Here is a 24,981-nt window from a genome sequence, read left to right as displayed (position 1 = left end):
TTTTTTTGAAAAATTTTTTTTCAATGAATAGTTTTGGATTAATTGGATGTCTAGACAGAAAAAAAAAATTAAACTTGGCTCCTATTCTAACCACTTGTGAAAATCAGCTGTATATGGATTATAGAATTAATCAAGAAAGGCAAAATAGTAAGACTTTCAGAAGATAATTTAGTAGAATATCTTCATCATTTTGGAGTAGGAATGACTCCTTAAATGGGCACAAATAGCACTAACCATAAAGAAATTACTGATAAACTACACTACATTAAAATTAAGAATTTCTCTTCATCAATAAACACCCATTAAGAGAGTGAAAAGGCAAACCAGAGAATGGGAGAAGATACATGCACACATATAAGCAAAAGGGCTTATATACAGTATATATATAAAGAACTCCAAAAATCAACAAGAAAATAACAACCCAATAGAAAAAATGATCAAGAGACTTGAACAAGCAATTTATAGAAGATTTTCAAATAGCCAGTAGACATATGAAAAGGTCAGTCCCATTAGTAATCAGGAAATGCAAAGGAAAACAAAATGACATAACATTACACATACACCAGAATTGGGGGGAAATGCCACAAGACGGCAAAGTTATGGAATAAAGTGAATTCTTACATGGATTAAGTGAACTCATACTCCTGCTGAAGGGAGGATAAATTGAAAAACTCAGAAACAATCTGGCATTATCTACTAAAGTTGAGGACACACATGCTTTACAACCAAACAATTCTACTCCTAGTTATACTCCCAACAGAAATGTGTGCACATGCACAAGAGGTATTTGCAAGACTGTTCAAAGTGGCATTATTTGTAGGAACCACAAAGTGGTCATTAGGCAGTTCACAAACATTCTGTTTCTCTTCCTTCTGGGTACAAGGTAGGAGTGTACTTTTTTAGCATCTCTGGAGTTATACAGGGCAATGAGACTTGTTTTGGCCAATTACAGAGGGGCAAAAAGGGAATGTGTCACTTCTGGGCTGAAGGTTTTGGTGCCATGGAGTGACGTGCCTTGTTCTCTCTTCTTGCCTAGTGATTATGGAAGCATGTATTGCAATGGAGTCTAATTAGCTTGGGTCCCTGAGTGATTACCAGCAGAGTCCCTGCCAACCCAGCAATAGTAAAAAATTATGTTTTGTGGGGTTAAGCCATTAATATTTTGGGGTTTTATTTCCTGCAGCATGACCCAGTCCATTCTGACTGATATACAACTCAAATATACATCAACAGTTGAATCAATAAATAAATTGTGGTTTCTCCACAGAATGGGTTATTTCTACAGTAATAAAAATGAACAAAATTTAGCTGTACTCAGCTATCCCATAACCCCATCAACCTAATGTTGAGTGAAAGAAGCCAGATACAAGGAATACACACTATTTATAAGGTTGGGAAGCTTAACTACTAAGACTATAAAGAAAAGCAAGAAAAGTAATGTCATGAAAGTCAAAATAGTGGTAACTTTGTAGAGTTGAGAGAAGAAAGTTGCTAATGTTTGGGAGGTGACATAAAAGAGGTTTTGGGGTGTTGACAACATTCTGTTTCTTAATCTAGATAGTGGTTATGTGGCTATTGGCCTTGTGATAAACCACTGGGCTGAACATTTTTGTTTTCTTTTCTGTATGGGTGTGTGTTTTGTTTACTTTTCTGATATGTTCAATTAAAAGGGATTTTAAAAAAAAGATTAGTAGTTACTGTAACAACAAACCGAGTATATAGTGGCTCAAAAAGATAGAAATTTATTTCTCACTCATAAGAAGCAGACTTCATATGTTCCTAATTGGTGGGAGGCTCTTCTCTAAGTGAGGTTCAGGCTCCTTCCATCTTTTGGCTCCATCATCTTCAGGGGGTAGCTTTCAAGGTCATATGCTCAAATGCATCAAGTTGGCCAAAGTGGAAGTAACATGCAGGACTATGCATAGGAAAATTTAAGGACCCAAGTCTGGAAGCAGCACTCAGTGGTTCCACTACCCTCGAGCTGGCAGATGCAATCACATGGCCACACTTAAGTATAAGGGAAGCTGGCAAACAGAGTCCAGCCGATTTTCCAGGAAGAAGAAAATGGGTGTGAGGAACAGCTGGCAAGTCTGTGCCACAACATACATTTACCAAAACCACCATATACTTTGCCAAAGATACATCTGTGTCTAGGGACACAGAACAAACACACTGTGGGGGTACAAGAGGAACAGAAGTGCGAATCAGGAATAAAGGAAACAAAATAACAGAACAGGAGGGACCTTTCATGGACCAATCCTAATATAGTGCCATGAACTTAGAGGAGGATTAATTCAAGCCTCAGCATCAATCTGTGTACCAACAAGAGTGAAAGAAAGGTCCAGCAGCAGTGGTGCCAGCAGTGCCATCCTAACCAGACTGAGTCTAAAGTGTGACCTTAGTTTTTGCAGCTGTCCATCCTCCCTTGGTTCCTGTCTGTTCTCTAAGTCTCTCTCCCTGGACTTCCCATTAGTTCTGTTACTTATTGATATCCTTCCAATAAGTTTTCTTCTTAACCACAGTTTATTACAGCCAAACTTGTACTGTTACAGAGTAGACTAATTTTACCTACTGAACCTCCAGTCCTATGTTGGACTTCAGCCATCACAGTAGGCATCCTTATTTTGTCCTTGGCCTCCATGGGAATGCCACTGCAGGAAGCTCAACATCTACATAAACTTGCTTTCCAGCAGCAAGAGCCAAGCAGCAGGAAGATGACCCTTACCCTCCAAATCTCAAAGGAGTGCAACTAATTGGTGGAATTTATTGTACTCAGAATGCTAGCTGCGAGAATTTTAATTTCTCCAGATAGCAAAGAATTTGAGGCAACCAGGTGAATGGGTAAGTTTACCATAGTGGTTGCATACTATGGAATATTCCACAGCAGAAGGCAACAAACTACATGTATGAGCAGCTACATGGGCTATACTGGTTATTTGACTATCTTCTTTTGGCTCTGAGATTCTTCATATCTCCCTCCACAAAACAACCTCCCCCTCCAACGCCGACCCCCCCACAACTACACACACTCTCGAGTTGTGTTGCTGCAGCTGGGACTCTACAAATTTATTTCTCAGAATCCACTGCCAGGTGGTTCCCTGTTAGGTTCTGCCAAAGGGATGCCATAAAGGGAAACTGAAAGTGAAAGATAGAGGAGGGTCTTCACTCCTGTCTTCCACGTTGTTCTCGTATTACTTCAGCGCAGACAGTTGCTACCAGCTTCTTCGCACTCAGCAGCAGCTTTGCTACACTTCTCAGATATGAGCAGATTAGCTACCCCCTTGGCAGTCAGAGACCAGTCAGACCTTGCTCTCCTACCCTCAGGCCAAATCCTTCCTCAGAGGTCCAAGCGCCAGGTACGTGGAGGGAGCTTCCCTAACAAAAGTCTGAGTATCAGTCAAAAGGGAACCCTTCTCTGAGCTCCTGGTTTCTGGTAAACACATCCCTTCTTCCCTTTTGTTGTCCCAGGCCTTGCGATGTTATGTGATTTCTCCAGTTACTAATTGTTTAATTACATCAGCATCTTCTTTTTGACTGTCAGCATTCCAACACTTGTAACCAATTCTCTGTATTAAATGCCCTCTACTTAATTATAAGTAGCGTGGTTTCTATTTTCCTGACTGGGCCCTAAATGATACACAGATGGATATTAAAAACAGTTGAGGGAGGGAAAAAAGGTAAGAAGTAAGACAAGATTTGCCAACAATACTTTATATAAACAAAGCACACACACACAAAAGAACAATTCACAGTTTACAAGAAGACTTGCCTATGTAAGAAGACATTAAATGAGTTTTTCAGTTGTCTAAGATCTTTGGAGAATACACCCAAACTGAAGACAAGAGCTAATAGGTACTAACACATTCTAAACAAGGGTGTGGGATATATCCACATAGCATTTACTCTAAGACAGTAAAGCTGACCAGAGACCACCAGACTTTCTATTGTATAAGAAGTTAGAAATAAGATTCATTGATGGGAATTTTTTCTTTCTTTTCTTTCTTTTTTGTTTTTGGTGAGGAAGATTCACCCTGAGCTAACTAACATCCATGCCACGCTTCCTCTTTTGTATGTGAGTCACTGCCACAGCATGGCTGCTGATGAGAGGTGTAGATCTGCACCCAGGAACTGAACCCAGGCCGCTGAAGCAGAGTGCGCTAACCTTAACCACTAGGCCATGGGGCCAGCCCCAGGAATTTTTAGGAATAAAGAGAACTTCTCTTCCCTGAAAGGCAAAGTGGCAGTGCCATTCCCTCCATCCTAAATCAAGTGAGGAGGGCTCCAACAGAACCAGTCATTTTGTGTTCCCATGAGAGGGAGAGACACTACATTCATTCAGCATTACATTCTCTAGCTACAGGCTTGCTACACTCAGGCACTTATAGGCCCATCTCCATATGGCCACTGAGGTGGAACCTGGGGCAGAAGCTTCTTGGGAGAAGTTACCTGAATCACTTATGAGGGTTTGGAGCCATATGAATATAGAAACTAGCGTTTTATTTTCACATGGGGGAGTCAGAGTCAGGCCAGCTGGGGCAGGGCAAGGGGAGAGGAGTCAGCAGCTGGCTGGGTTGCACTTCCACTGTTTGGCAGGACAAATACGCATAAGTTTTCTGTGGGCTCCGTGCAAGGTAACCAGTCTTTTAGTTTTGGGGAGGTTTTTGATGACTGTTTCAATCTCTTTACTTGTGACTGGTCTATTCAGATTCCCTATTTCTTCTTGATTCAGTTTTGGGAGGTTGTAAGAGTCTAAGAATTTATCCTTTTCTTCTAGATTGTAATTTTTTGGCATATAGTTTTTCACTGTATTCTCTTATAATCTTTCATATTTCTGTGGTATCCATTGTAATCTCTCCTCCTTCATTTCTAATTTTATTTTTATTTTTTTTAAAGGTTTTTTTTATTTTTTCCTTTTTCTCCCCAAAGCCCCCCGGTACATAGTTGTATATTTGTTGTGGGTCCTTCTAGTTGTGGCATGTGGGACGCTGCCTCAGCATGGTTTGATGAGCAGTGCCATGTCCGCGCCCAGGATTCGAACCAACGAAACACTGGGCCGCCTGCAGCAGAGCTTGCGAACTTAACCACTCGGCCACGGGGACAGCCCCTCTAATTTTATTTGAACCTTCCTTTTCTTTTAGTGAGCCTGGCTAAGGGTTTATCAATTTTGTTTATCTTCTCAAAGAACCAGCTCTTAGTTTCATTGATCCTTCCTACTGTCTTTTTTGTTCCAATTTCACTTATTTCTGCCCTAATTTTTCTTATTTCCTTCTTTCTACTGACTTTGGGCTTTGTTCTTCTTTTTCTAATTCTGTTAGGCAAGGTAACCAGTCTTGAGGTGTTTGTTGGGCCCTCTCCCAGGAGGGGTGCCTGCCAGGGTGAGGGACTTTAGCACTATGAGGCTGTGCATACACCATCAGGGTCAGGAGCTGAGGAGCTGAGGGGAAGTGTGGGCTGAGTATCATAAGGAGGGAACCAAAGCCAGTGAGTACACAAGTCCCCATGGGGCAGGGGGGAGGTCCAAGGAACCCCAATATCCCACACCAGAACCAACATTTAAGTGCCTGTCTTTGCAGAGCACACTGATGGAGCCAAACTAAACAGAAGTTTGGTCTTTTTGCCTTTAATATGCCCTCCCCCATCCCGATCTTAGAAGTGACAGAGAAGGTGAAGAATGAGTGAAAGAAACAGACCATGTTCCCTGGCACTGAGCTGGAGAGAGAGCAGCTTTGAACTGGATGAGCTGCTGACAGGCCTCTGAGATGTGGGAAGGGGTGGGGGAGACAAGTATATTTAAAATGTTACTATTTTAGATTGGCCTCAGCCATGCTGTAGGGAATAATGGGACATATTTACACAAGAGCATTAACAACGTAGAAGGACCTTCAGAGTAAGGCCAAAAGGATAGGGGCTGGGGCACTCAGCAAGACAGCCAAGAAGTGTAACACTAAGTAGGGTGTCCCTGCTCAATCAAGAACACATCATCGTGGGACCATGAGAATCAAGAGACCAAGAGAATCAGAGACCTTATCGCTAAGATCCTCGAGGTCCTGAACTCGTGCCAACAGCCACTTGAGCATCCCAAGCTGTTTCTACTTATATTAGAAGAAAAATCTAATTTGTTTAAGACGTCTTTAGTGGGAGTTTTTTTTATCACAATCAAAATGTAACTGATAAAATGAGTATCTCAACTTCCTCATGTGAGCATTTTTTTCCTAATATTCAAATTCATAGGACAGGTGGGAAATGTTGACTGGCATCTGGTAAGGTAATTAAATGTCTGAAGCACCCTGAAGAAGACAAAAACAGTTTTGTGATCAAGAGTAAGCTGGACAGGATGCCCAGAGAAGATAGGTTAATTAGCCACAGTATATAAAGCCAACTGCCATAACATTCCCAAAGCTCACTAAACTAATGCAACAGAGGTTTACTCCTTGTTCAAAGTCCCACGTGCATGTTCTCGGCCAACCACCTTTCCTCTAAGCAGTGACTCAGATATCCAGACTTCTATGCTTTGACTCCATCATTTTCAAAACATGTGCCTCAAGGTCACCCTGGAAGGCAGAGGAGGTGGTGGGAGAATGTGGAGAAGGCTCATCTACTTCTACTTACTTTTCACTGGCGAGGACTGCTCACACAGCCCCGCCTTCATGCAAGAAGCTCGGAAATGCAGCTTAAGTATCTGTCCAGGAAAAGGACATTTTGGTGAGGATTTAGCCAGTTTCTTCCATAGAAGAAAGGTGATGTTGGTGTGAAGATCTGGAAGATGAAAATGAGTTCATCAGGGAAAGAGCATTCTAGGAAGATGGAGCAGCCTGTATGAAGACCCAGAAATAGAACCAGCTTGGGATGCTCAGGGAATGAAAAGCAAGCCTGCATGGCTGGAGTTTGGTGAGGAAGGAGTGGGTTAAGATGCAGCTGGAGAGGCAGGCCTGGGAAGGAGTTTGTCTTTTGTTCTCAGAGCAGTGAGAATCCAGTGAAGGCTTTTCAGCAGAGTGACACATCTGATTTACATTTTAAAAGTATCACTTGGCTGCCTGGAAAATAAATTGCTTTGGGGGCAGGAGTGGAAGCAATGAGACCAGTAAGGGGGTTACTACAGTAGTTGAAGATCCTAGAACCAGGTGGCCAGTCTGACGAGTCACCTAGGAAGGAGGACGCCCCGGCGATAAAAAGTTCTAATTACGAGTCTCTGCCTGTGAAAAGCTGTAAAGGGCTTTGTGCAATTACGCAAATGGTTGAGTGTTTGGAGCTGAGCTGTGTCTCTGCCAAGATCATGTTGTTTCTTTTGGAACTGCGTTCCCTTAGGACTGTGCTACAGGAGCAAAAGCACACCAGGAACTGCAGAGGCAACAACCTCTACAAGAGATGCTGAACAAGCAGGAGGCACAGACTGCTATCCAAATCCAACTTCATTCTTGTCGCTTATTACCCCTCCAGACTTGTTCATTTGGGGGTACTCTTCCCCTGCTGCCCAGAAAAGCTGCAGCAAGGCTGTGACTTCTCAGCTTGATCTCAGTTAACAGACAGTCTATGGTCAGTTTAAGACACAAACACAATCTCAAGTAATTAGAATGTTCAATCCTATGTAACAATAAATAATCTGCACCTGTTGTAGGTTTAACTCTTTTTTTCCACCGCCTCCCCCCGCCCCAGTTCTGCCCCACTTAAGTCAAGGAGCCTGTACTGGGGAAGGGAGGAAAGATTTGGATGCTCTCTGCTCTTCCTACCTCCTCTCTACCTAAGAGCTGCTGATTGCTCTGGGCCCAGCTGCAGAGGGGATAAAACAGTTCTTGCTTGAGCTGGGTGGTTCTGTGCTCTATTGTCACTGATTAATTGCCCCGAGGAACTCAAGGGTGGGTTCGGAAGCATTTAACCTTTAAGAGATACAATCACCAAGTATGCTGAACCAGACCCAGATGTGGGAAGCATGTTTTCCAACGGAGCCTGCACAAGCGAATACCCACCTCTTCTTTCTGAATATTCATTTCCCATCCGAAATAAAAGGTCCCTGCTTCCCTTTGTTCAGGGTCAGCCCGGGCTTTGGAAATGATTCCCCGTGGTTTCCTATTGCTGCAAATAAGTTCCACTTTGTGTGACAACTACTTCTGGTCGAGAGTCTGATTTTAACTCTGCCAAGAGGCGAATCCACTTCTGATTTGGTAACACTATGGACCTGGCAGATATTTAAAGGGGGCACCCCTGCTGTCCCTTTGACCCCAGTGGATGCAGCTCTATTCTGGGTGGTCTCCTGCAATTCCCTCCTCAGCCCACATGGGCTCAGCCCACTCCTAGCTTCTTTGTGCTGAGGTCTCCTTGCTTCTTCAAATGGTCCTTTTGGACAGGACCCAAGACCACCCTATACTTCCCTCTCTCCCGCAAGGTGCAAAGGATACACCCATGCATCACTTGCCACAGCAAATTCTGGAAATGCAAGCCAATGCAAAAGCAGCAGCACTCCCCTGGCTCCACCATCGAAACAGTTAGTGGGCCTCTGCTTGCCGTCTGCATTTCCAGTGCAGGAGTTAGACTCCAGGCTCATCAGTCCTTCACTGTAGGAAAAAATCCCTCAAGCTTCCTGAATGGTCCCAGTGGAGTCTCCAGTTAGACTTGAGGTAAGAGGGCAGAAAACAGACCCCGAAAGGAGGGGGTGGGTTCTGGCAGGCCAGCTGTACTCCATCTCACAATAACAAGCTCTCTACAAAGCCGTCTTGCACCGGTCTCCTCCCATCCTTCCTCTTTCTGACCTAGAACCTTAAGTGTGCTATTAATACTACCAGCAATCGATACCATATTTCCTTAATTCATTCATTCCCTCTCTTACTCTCTTAGAAACAACAGTCACAATAGTCTCATCTCAAAACTCCAGCCCCTTCTCCCCCATTCTAACTCTCAACCCATAAGTCTGCCTCCTGCTTAACTGGGAAAAATCAAAGCGACCAGGAAAGAACTACTCAAACTCTATCCTGACCTTCTGAATCAGAAACCGGGGGAATGCTTAGCAATCTGCAGTGTAACAAGCCTTCCAGGTTATCCTAATGACTCAAGTCTGACAACTACTGCCTTTCACAGTCCAGCAACTCCTCCCACTCCCTTTTACCTCTTATTATTCATGCCACTCTTTCAATCTGTTCTCAAACTGCTCCTTAAACTGGTCTCCTTTTTCCTTAGACAGTTGGCATATTGTTATTTCTTAAGGAAACATATTGTTCTCCGTCAGTCCAGGCTCTCAACATTAGACACTGAAGCCCAGACATGGACTTGAACAAGAGCTTGTCCTGAAGCTGACGATGGAGCAGGGAGGACCCAGAGCAGGCTCAGGAGAGTCCTGCTTTCAGAATCAGAGTGACTGAAGGAGGCACTAATGGGGGCTGGGCTGAGTTAGAGGGAGCCCAGGGCTTCAGTCAGACCCAAAGAGTTATTTACTCAGGTGGCTGGAGGTAGAATAGGCAAAGGAAAAATCCAAATTATACATAATGGAAGAAGCAAAAGAGAGGAAGGCAACCCCAGCTGGCCTGCTGAGTGTGATGAGAAAATAGGGAAAATTAACGAAGATCTAGGATTACAAATACCATTTGGGAATTTGTACACAGATACGGAGCTATAAAGGTGATCTGTGTTCTGCAGTGAGATGTCCTGCTACTCCAACACATTCCTCAGACTTAGTGGCTTGTCTCCTCATTATCCCAGGGAGCTCCGGCTCCATGGAGCTGCCACAACAGTCATCTCCCCAACGAGCTGGAAACGACTGTCACGGTATTTTATCTTGGCTGCCTGGCAGCTAGCTCAACTCACCAGCCTCACATCACCCCCAAAATGAAAGTCTCTCTAATAGGCTATGTGAACCCTCTGCACTTTTGAAATTCGTGCCATCCAGCCTCTCCTTCCTTTTGTCTGCTTCTCGCCTGGATCCTCCTCCTCCCTCGAGAAGCTGGCCCGTTTCATGCCAACTTCTACCATCATCCTGGAGAACTTCAAAGTCCATGCAGACAACCCCTCCCTACAATACCTGAGCCTGAGTCCATTAACCAATCTACAGGCAACCTCCCTTGCATGCCTCCCAGATACTCACTCCTGTAGCTACATTCTATATTTTCCCATTGCTGGGAGCTGCTCTGCTTCTGATATTAATAATTCAAACACCCCAATTTCTGACTACAGTCTCCCATCCTCCCAGGGCATGTGTTCAATTACTCCCAGTGCAACAAACTACTCCTGTCTTCTCTCTACAAAATCCCATGGTCCAGCACAGCAATCACTTACTTGCAAATGGTCTGAAACTCCTTTGCTGGCTTTCCTTTCATTTCAGTTGCGTGGCAAGGTTCTGACACTGGCCGACCCCTTACTACTCACTTTTCCCACAGATCCCCTAGATTCCTGACTAGGCAGAGACAACCACACTATCAGTCTGACTGGCATAACTATAAATCAATGCATAATACCACTATAAATTCAAAAAGGCCTTCAACATTTTCAGCAATCTTCACCCCACTGCAATCTAACTTGTCTCTCATCTTAATAGACCTTTCCACAGCATCTGACAGCTGACAACCTCCCCATTCCTTCCATATTAAAAAGCCCAGTCTCCTCGTTTTACTCCTCCATCTCTGGCCCAACCGTCTCATCTTATCACCTTTACTGGCTTATTTTCCTTTACCCATCCATTAAATGCCCCTCAGAGTTCTATTCAGAGCCATTTTCTCTTCTCATTATCTTGCTCAGAGTATCTCATCTATTCCTATGACTTAAATTACCACCTCTAGGCTGCCAATTCCCAAATCCCTAGCAAAGATCTCTCCTGAGACGTTAATGTCCCACTTCCAAATGAACATCTAACAGGTAGCTAAAACCCAGTATTCTGAATGGCATCAATAGCCCAATCAGTTGCTCAAGCCAGAAACCAGAGACTTACTTCAGATTCCTTTCTCTCACTAACCCTCAACATCCCATCAGTTCCACCTACTGAAGTTCTCCCGTCTGCTGAAGTCTTCCATCATCACTAGTCCATAATGCCTCATCTTGTGGCCCCAACTGTATCTATAAAGATAAAAATGCCTTGAGAAGACTGCAGCCTAATGCATAAAGCAATCACAATGCAGTATGTCGATGCTGAAGGTGCACTCTTCATGTCGTGCTTTGAGAGTGCAGATGAAGAAATTAATTCTGCTTTGGGAGTGGTGGAGAAGGAAACAACCAGACTGTTTGGAAGAAGGCGTAAACTCTGCTAGTCAGAGGGCTGTTCAGCAGAGAGATGAGCATAAGCAAAGGTACTACACAGGGTCTGCTGAATGGTTCACAGCCCAGCCTCAAACACACCTTGGCCCATAGCCCGCCTCAAAACCTCCACCTGCTTCTGGAGGCATCCACCTGGCTGAGAGCCCTTGAACCTGTGTCTCAGCAGTCACTCTCAGTTCTTGTTCTTGGAAATAGGTAAAAGAGGCAGCATTATACTTAGGCCCATGGGAGATGTCTTCTGGGAGAGGCCAAGGATCTATCATCCCAGCTCGTCTTCTCCCAGCCTTCCCTGCCCACAGCTTTCCCAGGACATGCTGATCTGGGCACACTGCAAGGCAGAAACCAGACAGACCCTTCTGCCTATGAACAGCCCAGTTCCTCGCCCCAACATGGCACTGACCAGTTGTTATTAATGAAGAGACCCAGTTCCCTCACCAGCCCCCTCCAAGGACAGCGCAGAATCTATCAAGAATCTCTAACTATCCCATGAAGTGAGCCAGCTGAAAGGCCTATATTGAGCTCTCCCAGAGTCTTCCTTAGTCAACAAATCCAGTCTTTACCCTCCAACCTCCAACCCTGCCTAGGTAAGGTCTTTAGAGAACAATAAGGCTTACAACACACAATAGCCATAGGTACAGTTTATTGAGCACCTCCTATGTACCAGGCTCTGGCTATAGATTTCCTCAGTTAACCCACATAACAATCCCATGAAACGGGAATCGTACCATTTTCCAAATGAGGAATATGATATTCAAAGATTAAATGACTCTCAGCAATAACTAGCAGGCGAGGATTTGAACCCAGGCCTACCTGATTCCAAAATCCGTGCTCTCAGCCAGACACACACCAGGGACCCACAGGGCAATAGGTGCTGGGAGTCATTTGGGCCATATGGTTCCAAAGATGCAAATGAGGAGAGAGGGGATAGAGGTACTTCGTATAGGGACAACCAAATAGTCTTGACCCACAAGCCCAGACTGATGTGTTGAGCCAGGATGTTGGTGGGCTACGGGGTGAGTCAGAGCCAAGAAGCAACACTTGCCGGTCTGAGGCCTTGAAGGCCTGAGCAGACTCAAGTCGAAGGAGCAGGAGCTACATGTGAGCAGAAGGAACTGGTCTACAGACAGAAGATCAGAGGAGAGTGGAGATGCCAGGTCAGAAAGCCTAAGTGGCTCCTAAGAGATGCCTTGAATTCCTAACCATCTAGTTTCCATGACACCAGGGAACCCATAATCCCCAGATACCCCCATGTTCTCAAAATAAACTCCTTATTCTTTAGCTAGCCTGGAGACTTTATGCTTCTTGCCACCAAGAAGCCTTCATCAGAGCCGGGCTGAGCCAGAGTTTTCATCACATTTTGCTCTGGGGATGGAGGAAAGGTGGTACCAGGTCCTGGGTCACAGCCTGGCTGGGTACAGTCTTCAGGGTTCTGAGCCTGGAGTTCGAGACTTGCTTCCCCTTCCAAGGGGGCTCCAGAGGTCACCTGCGCTTGTAGAGACACGGCTGAAGCTTCAGGCCTGAGAGTTGAGTCTTGGGCCCCACCCGAGGGGGCCCAGTCTTTTGAAAGTCAAACAAGAAGAAGTGGCTATTGGTCAGGTCCTAGGGGCAGAAAAGATCCAGTGAGCTCCAAATCCTCACCCCAGCTCCTCAGAACACCTCTGTCCATGTCCTGCCGCTGCTCAGAAAGCTTCCCAGGGCTCTCCCATGAGTCATGCCTTCAAGGAGTAAAGGTCTGTGTCTGTGCCTATGGCCTCCTTCCTGAATACCATTACCCTGAAAAGGACCACCCATGAGACAAAAACAGGGATAGACTTCTTGTGACCCTCACCTTGGAGATGACCTTGAAGCCTAGTTTGGTCACAGCCCCCAGAAACGTCCGAACATCTTCAAAGCGGCTGCTGACCTCAGCCACTTTCAGGAAACCCCTGAAAAGGATGGAAAGTTCTATACACATGCACAGACACACACATGAGCACATATACACACATCTGTGTCCTGGGGGCTCCTACCCTGGCTTCAGCACTCGATTTGCCTCCTCTAGGAAGTCTCTGATGTTGGTTCCCATCAGTGAAAGGCAGAACACAGCCACATCTACAGACTCATCCTCCAGAGGCACCTGTGCAGGGTGGGAGTGTTGTATAAAGCACGCAATATGGGGAAGAGAAAGCACTGAGCGGTAGGGTTGGACACTAGAATGAGGGCATAGGGAGGGAGGAAGGAGGGAATGTTAGAGATTAGCACACGGAAGTTGAGCCTAGAGCACAGGCCAGGTACATAGAGGGATAGAAGAGTTTACCTGGGCCATGTCACACACAGTGACTCTGGGGTCCAGAGAGGCCAAGTCAAAGCAGTGTACAGGGTTCCGGATACTTGAAGCCAGGCGGCAGTCCCCACAGCCGAAGTCAGCTACCACCAGGGAGGCAGGCCTGGGAATGGAGCGGAGGGATAATTCACTGGTCTAGTCTGAGCCCATGACTGACCCCCATCACTTCTCACAGTGCCCAACCCCCATTCACCGCTGGCGAAGATCCCTGGCAATGCGGTCTACAGGCTGCAGCGGCCACTTCTTGACTTGGTTTTGGAAGCCGCGGTGGTAGAGGATAAAGGCCTCAGGGTCTTCCTGGAAAAGGCGTTGTGCAGCACTGCTGGGCCCTGAGTACAGTTGTTCATTGAGGTAGCGAAATCGGGCACCATCCAGCCGCTGCGCCATACGGGCTCGCAGAGCCCCCGCCCGAGCCTCACGGTTGTCTGGACTGGGGGCAGGAGGCACCTCTGTCTCCTCCGCGGGGGCTGTGGCTGGAGCCTGGTCTGGGGGCTGAGGTGGCCGAAACTTGTTTTTGTGTCTACGCTTGTTCTTCTGCCGGTTCCGCCACTGCTTGCGACTCAAGGTATGGGGGGCTTCAGGGGAAGTGGTCCCAGGGCTTGGCTCAGGTGGGCCATTTGCACCACTACTCTTCCAAGCTTTGGGACCTGCAAGGAGGAAGACAGGAAGGCATACTTGGGGCAAGATCCTCTTAATTCAGAGATTTGGCAAGTCATCCTGGCCATACCCTTGTCCTTGAGACAGAGACCGTGACCTGGATGAAACTACTACTTCTTTTTTTTTTTTTTTGGAGGAAGATTAGCCCTGAGCTAATGTCTGCCACCAATCCTCCTCTTTTTGCTAAGGAAGACTGGCCCTGAGCTAACATCCGTGCCCATCTTCCTCTACTTTATATGTGAGAGACCTGCCACAGCATGGTTTGCCAAGTGGTGCCATGTCTATACCTGGGATCTGAACTGGAGAACCTCGGGCTGCCGAAGAGGAACACGTGAACTTAACCGCTGCGCCACCGGACCAGCCCCTGAAACTACTTCTTATTGCCTAACCCCCAAACTTAAGGGTGGCAGGTAACCTCTGTCAAATGTAGGATCAGCTGGTGCCCCTCCCTGTCCCACATACATATACACATCTACTAGTACCTGTTTGGTCACCATTGTCCAGGTGCTGGGCAGCGTTTGAAGGGGCCTGTTTCTGGCATTTCCTCTTCCTTTTCTTTTCTTCAGCAGAACCACTGCCAAGAAGAGCCCCTTTGCAGCACTTCTTCCTTTCTACTTCCTTTTCCTCAGAGTCACTGCCAGGTGGGTCCTGTTTTTGATGTTTCTTCTTCCTTTTCTCCTCTATTTCAGTAGAAACACTGGCAAATGAGGCCTTTTTCGGGCGTTTCTTCTTCCTTTCCACCACCTCCTCCTCCTCAGAGTCACTGCCAGGCAGGCTAAGGGACTGCTGGGGAAGAGATGCTGCCTCCAGGACCCGTAATGTGGCCAAGAGCTGGCGGCGCTTGGAGCCCTGAAAGAAAACAATGGCTGAGAGCAGGAGCAAAGAGAATGGATGGGGCCTAGAGAATAAGAAGGGAGAGATGGGGACCTGATTCAGATGCTGGTAGAGGTCTGGATTACTCCCAGTCAACTTAACTAGCTTGTCATGAAGCCTGCCAGACCCTGAAGAACTCTGAAGTCACCATCCCAATCTTTGGGAAGCTGGAGGGCAGAGAAACCACCCACTCCACTTTCTTCAATGTACAGATGGGGTAATGGAGTTCCCCAGAGGAATGTGGTAAGGCCACAAGCAACAGGACCAAGGCCAGAGAGCAGGAGTTCCAACCCTCAATCTCAGGCTTTTGCCTCCAGCTGATACCTTTCTATAAGAGGTGGGGAGGTTTCTGAAAACAAGAGTGACAGGATCCCACGTGTGTATTTAAGACGACTCTAGCTGCAGTGTAGAGAACAAATGAAGGCGACAAGCTACAGACAGAAAGGCCAGTGGCCTGAATTACAACAATGGGTTGAGGGGATGAAGAGGAGAGAATAAAGCAGGCAGATGCCATGTTGGGGGCTGACTGAAGGGCAGAAAGAGCCTGAGGAAGTACAGCAGCCCTCACATCTGCAAAAGCTTAAAGAAGAGGGTCTGTTGTCTGGGAGGCCTTCTACGTTGAAGTCCTCCTGGGCCATCCTCGGCTTGAAGGCTCTCAGGACCCCTCTGCACCACCCCCTTTTGAATGGTAGTACTGATGGCCATTCATTGTCATTCACTCTTGCTCTCTCCAATCCAATCTCCACACTGCAACCAATAATCTTTTCAAAATACAAATCTGAAGAAATCATTCCCCTGCTAAAACCACCTCATTGGCTTCTCATTAATCTTAAAATATGCAAAACCTCTAATCCACAACTCCAATTTCAATGGTATCCTTTCACTGTCTGTGCTCCAACCACACAGATTATTTTGTGTTTGTGTGACCCTAACAAGACATGCTCTCTTGCCCCAGGGTCTTTGCACATGCTTTTCCTGTCCAGGAAACCCTCTTTGCTTCACTAACTTCTATTCACCAACTCTCCCTCAGTTCCAACGTCATTTTCTTTTGGGAGTTACTGGATCTTCAGTCGGCCGCAGACTCCCCCTTCCCCTAATACAAACGCACACGCACACACACCGCGTACCCCAGCGCAGGGACCCACTAGGGTCCGCTTCGCCGCCTGAAACAGCTCCAGTGCCCCTACAGGGCCACTTACTTTGATCTTCGAGGCTGCCGAGGGCCGAGGCCATGAGGACACAGGCCCGAGGCCCGCGGCTGCCGGGGCCTCCTCGGCCCACTCCGGCTCCTCGAACATGCGGGTGGGGAGTGCGAGGACGCGACCACGCACCTCTCCACGCGCAGAGCCCGTCTCCAGGAATCACAAGGCGCAGAACAGTCAGAACGCAGCCGGAAACCAAGGAGTGATAGCGACGGCGGCTAGAGCGGCCGGCGGAGTGCCGAAAACCATCGAGTTCAGACACTGGTGGGCTAGAAGGGCAAGGGAGGAGGGAGGAAAGGAGGCTCGCGCCGACCGGAGAGAGCGAGGGGCGGGGCCGAACGGCGGGCGCGGCCGGACCGGACCCCGGAGAAGGATCCTCCAGCCCGAATCCCGGTGAGTGTGGGAGCAGGCGTGCCCCCTCCCGAAGTCTCGAGCCCTGCCAACCCGTCACCCCTCACTCCGGCTGAGTTCCGAGTAGGGAACCAGAGCTCCCCCGGGGAAGGACCCCCGATCGCGTCCCCCAGGGTTTAGGGCGCCTGAACTTCCCTCCTCGCCCGGCTCTGTTCGCGGGTAGGGTGTCTTTGCTTGCTCTCTGACGTCCCTGTAGGAGATACTACCTCCTAATCAGCCCCTACCTCGCCCGGAACCGCCTTTCCCTCGCACCCAGGGGACACGGTCGGGGATCATCCCGCTGCCCTGAACTTCGTCCCAGGCCTCCAGTAGCCGGGGACGCAGTGCCCAGACCCCCACCCCCAACACGAACGCTCGTCTCCTGCGGGGGACAAAACTTGGGGCTCACCCCCTTCCCTGGATCCCTCCACAGTCCCCAGGTTTCCCCAGTCTAGGGGACTCACCGCGGGGACGCTGCTATGGACGACATTTTTACTCAGTGCCGGGAGGGCAACGCGGTTGCCGTTCGCCTGTGGCTGGACAACACGGAGAACGACCTCAACCAGGGGTGAGCTGAGGTGCTTGGTGGGTGAGAGGAAGGGCAAAGACATGCTCGTCTCCGCGATGTGGGGTGCTTCACGTCTGGTGGTGGCGGCTGACTTTCCTATTCAGTGTGATGAATGCTAAGCACAGCTTGTGGGTGGCAGGGGGTCTCCACAGAGGAAGCTGTATTTGAGCTGAATCTTGACTGATGAATAAGAGTTTCACAGGCAGAGGCTGCAGAGAGCTTTCTAGCCTCAGTGAACTGCATGGACAAAACCTAGGAGGCGGGATAGAGCGGAGTGCCCTGAAATTGTCCGGAGTTCCATATGGCTGGAGGATAGAAGATCGCTGTGGGCTTCTGTGGGCTGAAGCATTGAGTACAAGTGGAGAACGACAGGAGATAAGTCTGGAAAAGTCTGCAGGAGTCAGCCAGATCATGCAAGGATATTTAGGTTATAATAAGGTATTTATTCTAAGAACAAGTGTTTAAAGCCGTGTGGTGATATGATGAGATTGTCCATTTCTTAAGTGTCATCTTGGACGCTTTGTGAAGAGCAAGTGGTGATGTAAAGAGAAACAATTGCCTAGTCTGTCCCAGAAGTGATAGCTTGGACTAGAATGGGGTCATATGAAAAAGAAGTGATCAGAGTCCTGAAACCTTTAGGATAAAGAATCGGTGAGACTTGGTGTAGGAATTGAGGAAGGTCAAAGATGATGACCAGGATTCTGACTGGGGCACTTCAGTAGATGGTGATTCCCTTTACTGAGGACGACAACTGAAGAATGATGAGTTCTGCCCTGGACATGTTAAAATGACAGTACAACGAAGTGGAAATCTTGAGTAGCTTGTTGGTTATGCAGATTTGGATTTCAGGAGAGAGATCTGACTTGGAGATACAGACTTGGAAGATATTAGCATACAGATGAAACCTGAAGACATGGGTGTGAGGGAGAGGGGATGAAGAGCCTGTAAGCCTGAAAATGAACAAGTGGTGGTTGAAGAAGAAACAGGAAAATGTTAGTAAAGCTTAGAGAAGTGAATGTTTCAACAAAGGGGGAGTGGTCAACAGCAGTATAGGCCACGGAGAAGTCAAGGAACGTGAGCACTTTAACCACTGAATTTACAATTAATGATATATTTATTTGATGATCTCTGTGAGGGGTGTTTCAGAAGGAAATGGGTAAAGAAACCAGATGACACTGGGTTCCTTCATTTAAGGAACTATACTGAATACCTCCTGTGCTGGGCACTACAGGCCCAGAATCAGACGTAATGCCTGCTCTCAAAGCAGTGGCCTTGTGGCAGGTTGAATGGGAGGTGAGGAAATAGAAACAGTGAGTGTAGACAAGTTCTTTAAGGTTGGCCAAGACAGGAAGGTAAGAAAAGCAGTAGTAATGTTGATTCAGGATAGTGGATTTTAATTTTTTTATTTTAAAATTTTATAAGTTTGGGAAAGTTTAGTTTTTAGGTTTGAGAGGTAAGGAACACTAGTTATCTTCATCCAGGCTTCACTGGTTCCCATTAGGCTCTAGTATTCCTCCATAATTTGCAGTCACTTGTTCTGTTTTTCATATACTTCTTCAAAGGGTGCCCTGATAAAGACAGTGAGCACTGTTACTATTTTGTTGTTGGGGTTATAAAGGCTTAAGTGAAGTTGTCCAGTGGGCCTAGCAACTAGGAAGACTCTGCTGCCAAAAGGTAAAGGGGTGACATTAATGAAACTGGAAGGCTTTGGTGCTGGTTTGAGGGGCTGAGCTTTGGAGGCACAAGCTGGCTGGCTATATGCTGGATATGAGGTGGGGGTGAACCCCCTGCTGGCCTCTTTGGGATTAAAGTCCAGGCCTTGAGGTGACAGGCAGCCTGACAGTAGGTAGTACCCTTGTCCCCAAACTTTTGCCTTCAGGCTCTGGCCTGCTCTGGGGCCACAGCCTTCAGGAGGCTGATAAGTCAGGGCACATATTAAAGAACTGGGAGGCAAACTGACTGATAAGCCTGGGGTGGTAATTGCTTCGGAGAGTGGGCAGAGGATACCCAGGAAAGCTTTTGGTTATCTCTGTGAGCAGATGAGGGCAGCTGTGGAGGGAAATCATTAGGTTAAAGGCCACACCCCCCACCCTCAGCAGCTGTGGGGGGCATCAGGATGGCCCACGGTGGCCAGACCCCCAAGCAGCTCCAGGCCCCACCTAGAGCCCCCACACGGGAAGTGACCGCAGCACTAAGGCATCCGGAGGCTGCGGCCAGGACCACGGACCGCCCCTTGCTCCGCCTCTTGGATCTGCTGCCCCGGACTGGAGGGAATTTCCTTTTATGGCCCCAGGCTGTCAGGCAGGACCAGCTCCCACCCAGTTGTTTTGGGGTGTTTTGTACACTTTTTACTTTATAAAATATATGTCATTGGGGAAAGAAAAAAAGTCAGGTACACTTTTCTTTCTAAAGAAGTCATTCTCATTTTCTTGTTTTCTGTGTCCATGATTGCTTGAGTAGAGGAATCTTGTTTTATGTGGTGGCCTCATGAGTATTGACTTATCAAAAGCACTTCTCCTTTTCCTTATAAACCTTTCCTAAACATCACTTTAATTCCATTCCATTTTTAGATCTTAGTCTCAGTACCAGAGCCAATCAGTAAGCTTGCTCCCTCTCCCATGAGTTGTGGCCTTCCTTCTCCAGACAGCCCCCCATAAACATGCAGTGAACACCTGCTGTCAATCCATTTTCTCAACTTTACAGTCTAATAGACAAGAGAGCCCATTAACAGATTTTTACAATCCAGTGTGACAAGTACTATAGTAGAGGGATGTACGAGATGCAGTAGAAACGGAAAGGACCAACAGATGTTACATAAGCGATGCAGAGGAAACCAGATGAAGAATGTGACCATTTAATGAGATAGGGTGTGCCAGGGAAGAAATGTTGGTGGGAGATGATGAAGACAACGAATCATATGGACTTTATGGGATTAGGTGGTGGTTGGTTGGGTTTGAAGCTTGGGGGAAGGTCTGTATTGGACAGCTTTGGGAGTTGCTGACATGAATGAGAATCAAAGTCCTGGAGAGGTAAGGTTTCCCAGGGAGAGTATGCAGAGTGACTATCAGTTTTTCCTGTATCAAAGCCTTTGCCCCCATCCCACCTCCAGATCAATGACCATTGCCCCTTCCTCAAAGGGACGATCATGGCTTCTCTCCCTTGCACTGGGCCTGCCGAGAGGGCCGCTCTGCTGTGGTTGAGATGCTGATCATGCGGGGTGCTCGAATCAATGTGATGAACCGTGGGGATGACACCCCCCTGCACCTGGCAGCCAGTCATGGACACCGTGATATTGTACAGAAGGTATTTATGAACCCCTCCCTGTCACCTACATCACATATATGCCTGGAAGTCACTATAATATACTGTAGAAAGTATATGTACTCTTCTCCCTCCTCGAATGCCACATCTTATTTAGGACTGACTGTGCCTTCTGCCTCTTTCTGTCTCTGGCCATTGGCACCAGCTGCTGCAGTACAAAGCTGACATCAATGCAGTGAATGAGCATGGGAACGTGCCCCTGCACTATGCCTGTTTTTGGGGCCAAGATCAGGTGGCAGAGGTGAGTACTCACGCCTCGAGCCCTGGGCTGAGTGGGAAGCAAAGTCTGAGTCTGAGTGGAAGATTCTGGAACCCTCAATCCATCTTGTGACTACTACCGAGTATATGACACTCACAGGGTTTGTACTGTATCTGCATTCATGGTTGGTTGTGACTGCCAGGGAGGTAGCAGGGGCCCTCATCACAACCACCTTTTCATTACAGGACTTGGTGGCTAATGGGGCCCTTGTCAGCATCTGTAACAAGTATGGAGAGATGCCTGTGGACAAAGCCAAAGCACCCCTGAGAGAGCTTCTCCGAGGTCTGTCCTCCACCCCCCAGCTTGCGCCCTCATCTTGTCCCTGCCTATCTCCTCCCTCCATACTACAGCTGAGGCCAAGACTGTCTATCTTCCTTCCCCAGAACGGGCAGAGAAGATGGGCCAGAATCTCAACCGTATTCCATACAAGGACACATTCTGGAAGGGGACCACACGCACTCGACCCCGTGAGTCAGTTGTGAGGGGAGGGGTGATAACAGGGAATAATCCTGGGCTCCTGGGGCTGGGTTAGGGGGAAGCTGGGTACCTGACCTACCCACACTCTCAGGAAATGGGACTCTGAACAAACACTCCGGCATTGACTTCAAACAGCTCAACTTCCTGGCGAAGCTCAACGAGAATCACTCTGGAGAGGTGACCCCCGCCCTTCTTGGCCCTCCCTCCCCAAGCCCCCACAAATTACCTGCTCTGCACCTGTTTTAAGTTTCTCCTTCAGTTAGCAGGCAAGAAAGCGGTGGCCTTAGTTAAAGCCTCCTAACCCTTACCTGTCCCTCAGCTATGGAAGGGCCGCTGGCAGGGCAATGACATCGTTGTGAAGGTGCTGAAGGTTCGAGACTGGAGTACAAGGAAGAGCAGGGACTTCAACGAGGAATGTCCCCGGCTCAGGTGGGGCAAGGCCTAAACTGGAAGCTGCCGGTTCCAAGGAACCCTGACTAGCACCCAGAGGGAGATCTTTTATGCTGAATCTCAGCCAGGGACACTCTCTCCCTCTCCCAGGATTTTCTCGCATCCAAATGTGCTCCCAGTGCTAGGTGCCTGTCAGTCTCCACCTGCTCCTCACCCAACCCTCATCACACACTGGATGCCATATGGATCCCTGTACAATGTACTACATGAAGGCACCAGTAAGTAGAGGATGCCAAATTCCATTGTAGGGGGGAGAGGGTGTGTAAGCCTCTCCGAAGTATTTGACTGTTGCCTTCTTTCTTAGATTTTGTCGTGGACCAGAGCCAGGCTGTGAAGTTTGCATTGGACATGGCAAGGGGCATGGCCTTCCTACACACACTAGAGCCCCTCATCCCACGACATGCACTCAATAGTCGTAGTGTGATGGTGAGGTCACAACTTCACTCCTGGCCCAGGCCCCCAGAAGCTCTTTCCCTATCTAGAATAGGACTTACCTCCTTCCACAAATCTATCTTCTCTTCCTCAGATTGATGAGGACATGACTGCCCGAATCAGCATGGCCGACGTGAAGTTCTCCTTCCAATGCCCTGGGCGTATGTATGCACCTGCCTGGGTAGCCCCTGAAGGTGAGTGAGGGTATCATGTTGGGAGGTAGAGAAGGGCCAGCTCAGTAGTAATGGAAGGGGGCAGAGACAGGACAGGACAGGCAGCTGGAACAGCTAAGTCCTATCCCTCCAGCTCTGCAGAAGAAGCCTGAAGACACAAACAGACGCTCAGCAGACATGTGGAGTTTTGCAGTGCTTCTCTGGGAACTGGTGACACGGGAGGTACCCTTTGCTGACCTCTCCAACATGGAGATTGGAATGAAGGTGAGAGCACAACTGTATACACTTGTGTTGGGGGAATGGTGGTGGTAGTGACAATAACTGTGGTGGGGCTGGGCTCTTCCCACATTGTTTGGGTATACAGTAATCCTGTCCTGAGGGCTAGAGGCCTCTCCCCACATGACTCAAGTTCTGAGACCCACTTTGTTTTTCCCTGTATTTGCAGGTGGCACTGGAAGGCCTTCGACCTACCATCCCACCAGGCATTTCCCCCCATGTATGTAAGCTCATGAAGATCTGCATGAACGAAGACCCTGCTAAGCGACCCAAGTTTGACATGATTGTGCCTATCCTGGAAAAGATGCAGGACAAGTAGGGCTGGAAAGTCTCTGCCTAAACTCCAGAGGTGTCAGGACACGGTTAGGGGAGTGTGCCTCCCCAGAGCTACAGGCCTCTGGTTGCCTTCCCTGCCTCCAGTCATGGTACTACCCCAGTCATGGGGCCCATCCCCTGCCCCCATCCCTACCACTGTGGCCCCAAAAGGGGCTGGGCTCAGAGCTTTGTCACTTGCCACACGGTGTCTCCCAGCATGGGAGGGATCAGCCCTGCCTGTCACAATAAAGTTTATTATGAAAACAGGCTGGTGTGGGGTCAAGGGGACAGAGAAGTACATTTAGGTTGGGTGGCTCAGGTGAAGTAGTGCGGCTTCTTCACATTGATGCCATACTCGCTGAGGGCAGGGGTCAAGTCCTCCATGGTTAGAGTGTACTTGCGGTCCTGAGGGAAGAGGGAAGAGCACCAGCTGAGCACAGGAATCCCAGATTTCAGTCCCAGGTGGGTGACCCTGAGTAGGTCTTTCACCTCCCCTAGGGCTTAGTTTCCCCAAAGGGGTTTCTGGATAAATTAGGCCTCCGCTGCTGTGGGAGGTAATTACTGACTCCATGAGTCTCCCCTCACACCTTGCTCTTGCTTCGGGAGCTGCCAGAGGCTGTGCCCTTCATTTTGCAGTGCTGTAGGGCATCGTTGGCAATATCTGAGATGAATTTCTGGGCAGCTAGGGAGATGAGCCGAATTCTAGAGAGAAAAAACTGGTATGAGGAGGAGGTGGACAACGGACTCCACAGAAGCACCCAAGGCTCTAACCAGCTCAGAGGTTACTCACATGCGTGGGTCCGAGGCCTCAAAGCCAGCGCGGTTCAGGTAGTAACCGGTCACTGCATCTGGGATCTGAGAAATCAATTAGACGACTGTCAGTGTTAGCCCCGTGCACTGGGGTGAGAGGGTGAGGGAAATGGGGAAGGCCAGGCCTGGCTACCACGAAGCTCACAGTTTGGGTGGGCAGAGGGGTTAAAATCACAAGAGCAGGTAGGGGTGCAAATACAAAAGGACGCTGGAAATCCAGCTGGTGTGGCAGAAAGTTGGCGTGAGAGCGAGCCAACAGCCTTGTTCAGGCAGTAAGCCCACCGTAGGCGTGTAATCCTCCAGCTGCATCAGGAAGTCCACCAGAGGCGTGCTGGACACCACTGGCTTCACGTCTCCGTTGGCCGCGCTCGGCAGCACGTAAACCCCATTAGACATGGCCCCCTCCGGGGGCGCCGCGCCGCCTGCCGACACCGGAGCTGGAGGAGAACCAGCAAACTGAGACACGGAGGTGAGGGGCGCAGAGCCCCGGCTAGGTCTGCCCTAAACCGTCTGCCCTCACCCGCCGCAGGGCCCAACCCAAGGCGCTGCCCTCACCCTCACCCTCACCCGTCCCGGCCCTCACCCGCCCCGCGCCGCTCGGCCGGCTCCCCGGCCCGCGCCGCCACGGGTCCCGTGCCCGCTGCCGCGGCTCCAGCCCCAGGCCCCCCTGCTGTCCCCACGGGGCTGGCCTTGTTCTCCGCAGCTGTGCCGGCCGGCAGCGCGGCGGGGGCCGAGACCGCGGGGGCCGGGCCCGGGGCCGAGGCGGCGGAGGCCGGCGCCGCCTCGGGGTCCGCGCCGGAGCCGCTGCAGCTCATCGGGCCGGTGGGAGAGGCGGCGAACAGAGCCGCTTCCGCTTCCGCTCACGTTACGCACACACCAGGGGTGACGTCACACGCCTCGCGACTCGCCTCGCTCACGCCGTGTTCGCTGTCACCCTTAGGCCTCTCGGTTTACCGGTTGCCCATCCTCCAGTTAGATGACGGAGACCGAAGGGCGGGGACCCAGCCTAGGAGAACGGTGCTGGCTGCGGACATTCCACCCTCTACCGCGCCGTGTTCTAGGCAGGTCCACTGGGATTGGAACCCTTGAATGTCGAGGACTCTCTTCTGTGGATCTGGGACCTCTCATTAAACCTGACGCCTAAAGACCTTGCTTTGGGCCTCATGGGCCCTCGACCACAGGTTGCCTGCCAGTCTGCATCCTTTATAGTTCTCTCATTCAGC

At 48.9% G+C, this 24,981-nt stretch overlaps 3 protein-coding genes across 7 annotated transcripts in view; 1 reads left to right on the top strand and 2 right to left on the bottom strand.

Moving 5' to 3' along the window:
• Positions 1-16,522, bottom strand: part of RRP8 (ribosomal RNA processing 8) — a 45,355-nt gene extending 28,833 nt beyond the window's left edge. The window contains exons 1-7 of one of the 4 annotated variants that reach the window (XM_046637939.1): positions 16,285-16,522; positions 14,695-15,061; positions 13,749-14,202; positions 13,529-13,658; positions 13,242-13,348; positions 13,061-13,157; positions 6,610-6,756 (exon numbers count right to left, since the gene is read on the bottom strand). In XM_046637939.1, the coding sequence (XP_046493895.1) occupies positions 6,646-6,756; positions 13,061-13,157; positions 13,242-13,348; positions 13,529-13,658; positions 13,749-14,202; positions 14,695-15,061; positions 16,285-16,383 (1,365 nt within the window). In that variant the 5' untranslated portion in view covers positions 16,384-16,522 and the 3' untranslated portion in view covers positions 6,610-6,645. Of the gene's footprint in view, positions 1-5,252; positions 6,757-11,854; positions 12,832-13,060; positions 13,158-13,241; positions 13,349-13,528; positions 13,659-13,748; positions 14,203-14,694; positions 15,062-16,284 lie in introns of those variants that run through there. The other 3 variants (XM_046637938.1, XM_046637937.1, XM_046637936.1) reach the window with 3 other exon arrangements.
• Positions 16,523-16,545: 23 nt separating this feature from the next.
• On the top strand, positions 16,546-23,214 carry ILK (integrin linked kinase). Of its 2 annotated transcripts, none has more exons than XM_046637940.1 (13): positions 16,546-16,680; positions 17,111-17,245; positions 20,383-20,548; positions 20,712-20,807; positions 21,011-21,107; positions 21,209-21,292; positions 21,394-21,479; positions 21,622-21,731; positions 21,843-21,970; positions 22,057-22,178; positions 22,279-22,378; positions 22,491-22,621; positions 22,803-23,214. In XM_046637940.1, the coding sequence occupies exons 2-13, from the start codon at positions 17,157-17,159 to the stop codon at positions 22,950-22,952; spliced, it is 1,359 nt and encodes a 452-aa protein (XP_046493896.1). In that variant the 5' UTR covers positions 16,546-16,680; positions 17,111-17,156; the 3' UTR covers positions 22,953-23,214. The 2 variants fall into 2 exon arrangements, with proteins under 2 accessions (XP_046493896.1, XP_046493897.1); XM_046637941.1 differs by lacking the exon at positions 16,546-16,680 and adding an exon at positions 17,448-17,683 and having other exon boundaries at positions 17,110-17,245.
• On the bottom strand, positions 23,183-24,596 carry TAF10 (TATA-box binding protein associated factor 10). Its single transcript, XM_046637942.1, has 5 exons — positions 24,342-24,596; positions 24,041-24,195; positions 23,739-23,803; positions 23,536-23,650; positions 23,183-23,353 (listed from the first exon to the last, which is right to left on the bottom strand). Exons 1-5 carry the CDS (start codon positions 24,571-24,573, stop codon positions 23,264-23,266), a joined length of 657 nt encoding a protein of 218 aa, XP_046493898.1. The 5' UTR covers positions 24,574-24,596; the 3' UTR covers positions 23,183-23,263.
• Between the last annotated feature and the right edge of the window lie 385 nt (positions 24,597-24,981).

Source organism: Equus quagga, chromosome 14 (genome assembly GCF_021613505.1).
Source record: "Equus quagga isolate Etosha38 chromosome 14, UCLA_HA_Equagga_1.0, whole genome shotgun sequence".
NCBI classification, from domain to species: domain Eukaryota; kingdom Metazoa; phylum Chordata; class Mammalia; order Perissodactyla; family Equidae; genus Equus; species Equus quagga.
Note: the sequence above shows the minus strand (reverse complement) of the source record. Positions and strands in the feature narration are given on the sequence as shown.

Bases quoted from the DNA above. Each gene is read 5' to 3' on its own strand.
- TAF10 (XM_046637942.1), bottom strand. From the start codon at position 24,573: ATGAGCTGCAGCGGCTCCGGCGCGGACCCCGAGGCGGCGCCGGCCTCC. The intron at 24,196-24,341 runs GTGAGGGCCGGG...GTTCTCCTCCAG, and splicing joins GGCCGAGCGGCGCGGGGCGG to CTCCGGTGTCGGCAGGCGGC. The intron at 23,651-23,738 runs GTGAGTAACCTC...TTTTCTCTCTAG, and splicing joins GAGGCCTCGGACCCACGCAT to AATTCGGCTCATCTCCCTAG.
- ILK (XM_046637940.1), top strand. From the start codon at position 17,157: ATGGACGACATTTTTACTCAGTGCCGGGAGGGCAACGCGGTTGCCGTT. The intron at 21,732-21,842 runs GTGGGGCAAGGC...TCCCTCTCCCAG, and splicing joins GAGGAATGTCCCCGGCTCAG to GATTTTCTCGCATCCAAATG. The intron at 22,179-22,278 runs GTGAGGTCACAA...TCTCTTCCTCAG, and splicing joins TCAATAGTCGTAGTGTGATG to ATTGATGAGGACATGACTGC.